The 6,930-nt window shown below is 40.2% G+C and overlaps 1 protein-coding gene across 5 annotated transcripts in view; it reads left to right on the forward strand.

Annotated features, from left to right (window-relative positions):
- Nucleotides 1-6,930, forward strand: part of dst (dystonin) — a 536,191-nt gene that overhangs the window by 459,115 nt on the left and 70,146 nt on the right. For all 5 annotated transcript variants that reach the window (XM_048596444.1, XM_048596445.1, XM_048596443.1 and 2 more), the window contains 4 exons: nucleotides 1,091-1,322; nucleotides 1,917-2,143; nucleotides 3,225-3,347; nucleotides 5,999-6,100. In XM_048596444.1, the coding sequence (XP_048452401.1) occupies nucleotides 1,091-1,322; nucleotides 1,917-2,143; nucleotides 3,225-3,347; nucleotides 5,999-6,100 (684 nt within the window). The remainder of the gene's footprint in view (nucleotides 1-1,090; nucleotides 1,323-1,916; nucleotides 2,144-3,224; nucleotides 3,348-5,998; nucleotides 6,101-6,930) is intronic.

Raw genomic sequence — 6,930 nt, forward strand, 5'->3', positions numbered from 1 at the left:
CTCTCTCAGTCCCTGTTCAACCCCCTTGCTCTCTCAGTCCCTGTTCAGCCCCCTTGCCCTGTCAGTCCCTGTTCATCCCCCTTGCATTGTCTGTCTCTGTTCCCCACTTCGCTCTTGTACAGCTGTTTCTGATTTATTTTGTTGAATTTTTCCCAATGTATCCCCATAAAGTAACTGGATAGGTTGAATTCAGTTTCATAAACTTGCTTCTCACTGATCCTTTGCTGAAAAGGTACATTCGGTGTTAATTGGCAGAAAGCTGTATTAGGCTAGTTGTGCCAATCTCTCAAAATTCAGTAGGAGCTAGCACTCAGTCCCAGGGCACACATTAACCAGGAAAGTCCGTGCCAATACCTACTCTTTTGGAGGGTAAATCTGCAGGACTATTTGAAAAAGAGCAGAGAAGTAGTACTGATTGGATAGCTTTGTCCAAGAGCCAGCACAAACATGAGGTGATGAATGGCCTGCTTCTGTGCTTTATTTTTCTCTGTTGTCTATAGGAAGTCCACTTGGATATGGTATTAAAGTAAAATGGGTTACAATTGGGTAACATGGAGTACTTCCTCAACTGCTGCAAATAAGCAAATATAATGGTCATTGAGACATCTACAGTGTCCATAATGGGATCCAATAAAATGGTCCTTAAAACCCTTAATGATTGAAGCCAGCACTATTCAGGAGTGCAAGATCCAAATTCATGGCTCCTAAATGCCCTAGTCCATTCTTAGGGCGAGAAACCAAGGAAAACGGTAGACACAGGAGTTTCTAATAGGAATGGGTTTAATAATTCCTTCAGAAGGCTGGAGTTAAGCAAGACCCAGTCAGCATGAGTTTATAGAAAAGTATTGTGCTTTCAGCAAATCATCTGGCAAATAAATAAAGGGAATGCAGTGGGTACGACATACTTGGAGTTTTAGACTTTGTTAAAAGATATTGCAAAAATTAAGAGAAGTCATGTGGAAGAGAATGTAGCTCTACAGGTAAGAAGGTGGGGAGGAGAGACCGCACATGGCCACACATCTTTTTGTACTTCAGGCTCTGTGCTCTGACAGGTGCTATTAATGACCCTGATGTTTCCACCCTCTTGCAGTTCCACGACAAGATTAGCCCCATGCTTGAAGCACTGGAGCGCATTGCTGTTAGATTGCAACAGCCACCTTCCATCTCGGCAGAGGTGGAGAAAATCCGGGAGCAGATCAGCGAAAACAAGAATGTGACCATGGAACTTGAGAAGCTGCAGCCAGCATTTGAAACTCTGAAGCAGCGAGGCGATGATCTGATTGGACGTTCTGAAGGAGCTGACAAAGATTTCTGTGCGAAAGGTAATTTTGATATCACCCGTTTTGATTTTTTCTGCTTGTAATTCATCGAATGAATGCATTGAATGCTGGGTAATAAGGTATGGTGACTATTTCGGCATATCGGTTTATTATCAAATCTATTTTAAAATGGAAATCTCAAATCAAAGTCTAAGAGAACACTGTCCGTTACTAAACTCTAGCATTTCTAGCCAGAGTTTTTAATATTCATTCCCAGGTTCTGGGGAACCTTGGCAAGGTCAGCAATTATTGTCTGTCCCCTAATATTTGATAAAGCTGAGGGATTTGCGAGACTATTTCAGAGGACAGTTAACATTAGTGAGGGACTGCAGCCACATGCAGGCCAGTCTGGGTCAGGAAAGCCAACTTCCTGCCTCAAGGATATTTGTGAACTGGTCAGATTTTCACAACATGGTCATATTTATTGATGACATATTAAAAATTAATTCAAAATCGCCAATAGCAATTCTGTAGATTGTTAGTCCAGACTTCTGAACTACTTACCCAATAACATGACCATTTGACCATGGTATCCCACCCATAAACTAACATGGCCTGATGGAGAACTTCTTTCTGATAAGATTATTGTGCTTTCAGCTGTTCAGGACCAGTTGGACAAGATGGTTTTCTACTGGGCTGACATCAAAGCTCGGGCAGAGGAGCGGGAGGCAAAGCTGCTCGATGCTATGGACCTGGCTGAAAAATTCTGGTGTGATCATTCCGCCCTGATTGTCACTATTAAAGACACCCAGGACTTAATTCGAGAACTGGAGGAACCCGGAATAGATCCATCAGTTGTTAAAGAACAGCAAGAGGCTCTCGAGGTCAGGAATCCTGTCGTACTGGCCTTTCTTGTTGCACCATCCATTGTCCTTGCTGTTCTATGCATAAATAATGATTATATAAACATGTTCTGCAAATGTGTATACCATTCTTACTTGAGGGAATTGATTTATATTTTTATAATATTTTAAAATACAGGCTGAAGGGCCTGTTTCTGTGCTGTACAGTTCTTTGTTCTAAAATGTGACTTCGGTATTGTGAACCAGTTAGATCAGTTGGCTAGACAACTAATATGTGCCAGTAGCACGAGGTTCAATCCCTGGTCAAGCTTAGATAGATTCACGGCCTGCTTCCTTGCTGTAGTTGTGGTAAAATAAAAAAAAAATCACACTATGGCTTGGTTCAGATTGTCAAAGGTATGCCTTTGTGCATTGATCTGAAGAAGTAGAAGCTTGGTAACAAATGTAGTAGAGTGAAATATTAATGTTATATTCTTGTACTGTAGCTCTCGATGTACAAAACTGGAGATGGTAGATCTGTAAGGTAGAAGGTTGCGTGGATGCAAAAGTGTCCTCATTGGAAGTGATAACTTCTACTTTCTGGAACACTTGGTCTGAGTTTCCAACGAAGCCCAAAGTCTGCATGACAGTCTGAACGCTCACATCATTGAATTGATAGCTTTTACACTCTCTGTTTAATTCTGTTTTTTTTTAGATTATCATAATTTTAATGTGCATTCATATTCCTCTGGAATCACACTAAGTCTGAAAGATTTAAATTGACTTTTAATTGCGTGAAGATATCCATTGAAAAAGTTGAGAGAGAGGACGCTGTGAGGAAATATTAATGAATGGCTACATTTCACAACCAGTCCATTTCTGTACATATGTGTGTTGATATCTGGGCAGAGAACATAAAGATAACTGTGGAGCCATAATCCAGTTTTGCAAGAGGGGATTGGAAAAATGTTTCTTTTGAAGTGTAGGAGAAAAGTGTTTGAGAATGTAGAGTATCTTGGGAAGAGTAGTTTTAAATTTAGAGGGACCGCTGCTTCCTTTGTCAGATTTTTTTCTCGTTTCTGTACATTCTTACACTTTATTTGACCTCATTTTTCTTCTCTAGACAATCAAAGAAGAGGTTGATGGTCTTCAGGAGGAACTGGAGATAGTTCAGAACCTTGGAGCTGAGTTGACTGCAGCCTGTGGAGAGCCCGATAAACCTGTGGTGAAGAAAAATATAGATGAGGTATGCATGCATGTGTTCTGAGAGAATTAAACACACAGGTCAAAGAACCATTTTCTATTGAAACCAACCAGTTCAGAAGGAGGATGCTTAAGGTGTTTAGTTTTGCGATGAATGTGAAGTTGCTCTTCACAATACCACATGATGAGTGAAGCAACCTAATTTGACTGTTGAGATTGCGTTCACTCACATGGAGAAATATTGAGCAACCACTTTTGTTGAATATGACGAATGAAAGCATCACAATATTTGGAATTCACGGCCATTAGAAATTAGAGCAGGAACAGACCATTTGGCCCTTCAAGTCTGCTCCACCATTCAACAAGATTATGGTACTTTCCTGACCTATCTCCTTACCCCTTCATCTAGTGTACAAAATAAAATCTATGAACCTCCTTGAATGTACACAATGACTGAAATTCCATAGCTCTCAGAGAAGTCCAAAAATTCACAATTCTTTTAGTGAAGACATTTCTCCTTATCTCAGATCACCGTGCTTAATCTTTATTCTGAAATGGTGACCCAGTGTTCTAGATTTCCTAGACAGAAAAATAAGTTTCAGTATCAACTTTGCTGATCTTCAATTGAAGTTTATGCTTCAGTTAGATTATCCTTGCTTTTCATAACTCCAGGAGATATAGGACTACTCTACTCCTTCTCTCTTCATAGGACAACCCCCTCAAACCAGGAAACATGGTGAAAGGGGGAGAGCCCTTTTTGCAACAGTAGCTGCCTTATTTAGGCAAGTTTAAAGGTCCAATATTAATGCTAGTGGATAAGTGGGTAGGGTGAATGAGGTGTAGAAGTAGGTGAGTGGATAGCTGAGTCAGGTATGAAAGGGTAGTTGGTTCGGGGCAGGGTATAGTCTGATGGTATTTTGGTAGGGTCTTGCTGCGGATGGGGAAGTCAGTTGAAGAGTAAGCAATGCGTTAGACTGTTTTTATCTGTCTAACCTGAATAACCATTCAGGTGCATACTTCAGAACTATCTCAAGCTTCTGACTCTGGTTCAGGATCTGAGACACTTGTGGAGCGTCTTGTGCAGAAAGATATCAGTTCATTGGAAGTTTAAACTTCCCAGTCAGTTCCCATATATGTCTGGACATCAGGACATCCACATAGTCCCAACATCCATTTGCAGCCATATGTTTGGTCTGTGGGTAGAATATATGACTGTTATGAATTTCAAGTTCCTTGTTACCAAGTCCTTAATAATCAGTTCTAGCATTTTGCTTCTTGCTGATCGATATTAGGCTCATTTTCCTATAGTTCCTTGTTTTCTGTCTTCTTTCTTAAATAACAGAATTGTGTTTGCTGTGTTCTAATCCTTTGGAACTGATCAAGAAGGGATTTATGGAAGATCAAAATTAATACAACTGCAATCTTTGCAGGTTCTTCCTTTAAAAACCTAGAGAATGCAGCTTATTAGGTCCAGGGAACTTGTCACTACACAGTCCCAGTAATTTCTACAGGACTAACATTTTTTTTAACTTGTATTGAGGACAATGCACGACAGACAAACATGGCATACCATGACAGCAAATTTCCCAGCAAGCATTAGCAGCAACACATCAATTTATTTTCTCCCCATTCTACTGGACACTTGATTCCCTGTTGTTCTCAGTAAGATTTTGGCTATGATGGGCCTGTTGTAGAGGGCAGTACAATGGCAAGCTATATTTTGATTCTGGCTGAGACAGTCCCAAGTGCTGAATTTCCCTTTGTTTAGCCAGGTGGGGATGGAAGAGCTGTGCACCTATTACTGATGGCATGTTTGTGAGGTTTTGTTTTCATTTCGTAGATCATCCGTCATGACCAGCAAACTGCTTTATAACAAATGAGGTATTTTGGAAGAACAGTCACTATTGGAATGGAGGAAACATGACAAGCCAATATGTGCATAGCAAAGCCCCCACAGATAGTAATGTTATAGTGACCAGATAGAGGATAAATAATGGCCAGGACACAAGGATACTCTCCCTGTTTCTTTATAATTACCACTTGCCAAATCCCGCGAGAAGGCCTCAAATTAATGTCATAGTGAAAGACAGGCTTTCAGCATTGCAGCACTCCCTCAATACTGGACTGCAGTATCAGCCTGGATTAACTGTTAACGTCTCTGAAGTGGGTCATGAAGATGCAACTTCCTGACTGTTATGCAAAGTATTACCTATTTGGCCACAGCCGAAACATTGTAGTAACGCCCCCAAGCTGATTAACTCCACTGGTTACTCAGTGAATAACTACATCGTATGCCATGTAACCAAGTAGATTTCTAGATACAATCTTTGGGTTGAGCTGAATCAGCATATCTCAGCATGAGGTCAGTACTTTTGACCTTAGTACTCCTCAGGAGAAGCAAAGCAGCCTGGGTTTCCACTTCTGATTGGCATTGCATTCACTGACCACAGCTGCCAGGCTATTGCATCCACATCAAGCTCAGTTTCAGTTGTGATGTCCCTCTGTTTGATTAGTTAATTAACATTCATTGCAGTGATGCAAGCTGGTAACAGTTTGTACTCAGCAAAAATTGATATTGTCAAGAATAGTGAAATTGGATAGGACATAGGGAGGAAAATGTACCTGGGAGGTTTTTAACAGTCATGTCTTTTTGGTAAAAGGTATGGTAAGGTTGATAATGTTGTTTGTTTGTAGCTGAATTGTACCTGGGACATTCTGAACAAGGCATGGAAAGATCGCATTGACAGGCTGGATGAAGCAATGCAGGAGGCTGTTCAGTTCCAGGATGCACTACAGGTAAAATGATTTGATTTTAATTATTTTTATCCAGCTTGTATTCAGACACTTGATCTTCTGAATTACAATAGGTTTCCATTTAGATATAAAATTAACTGACTACAAAACATTTTCTAACAGAATAAAGATAAACTACTTTACAGATGCAGTCATCACAAAAGTAATAATTTTTGACTGGATAGCTTGGAATAATTCGCAACAGGTTAATGCTTTAAAATTCTTGCTGTGTGTTGCTTTTGAATTTCAGTCTATAATTACAATGACTGGTGATTCCTCTGAACATATTAAATCTCTGGGCATTACAAACTCTAGACAATATTATATAGATTAGGATGGACGAGTTGGGCAGAACGGCCCTTTCCCATGCTGTATGACTGTGAGAAGAAAATGCAGTGGGGCGGGTTCCTCGTTGGTAATGAAACTTGCCATACCATCACCCATCCAGCTAAACTAGTAGCGAGGAATTTGGGTGGAAACTTCAGCCATGGAATCTTTCTCTCCACATTATTATGGACCAAACTAAACCCCCTCAAAATATATTAAGAAGATAGCCTAGACCCTAACTTTTTCTGATTTTTACAAGGCAAGTGTGAGGCAGTGTGTTCCGGATACAATTTGATGGGTCAAATTACCAGGCTTGATGCAAAACACACTATATTATTCTTACACTATAGTTAAAATACAAACAAAAGAAAGAAGAATTGGAATAACCTAATTCCATTGGAAAGCTTAATAGAATAATAGATTCAGAGATAGTAGGAACTGCCGATGCTGGAGAATCTGAGATAACAAGGTGTAGAGCTGAATGAACACGGCAGGCCAAGCAGCAT

The sequence above is a fragment of the Rhincodon typus genome, chromosome 5, assembly GCF_021869965.1.
Source record: "Rhincodon typus isolate 14 chromosome 5, sRhiTyp1.1, whole genome shotgun sequence".
In the NCBI taxonomy this organism is placed as follows: Eukaryota; Metazoa; Chordata; class Chondrichthyes; order Orectolobiformes; family Rhincodontidae; genus Rhincodon; species Rhincodon typus.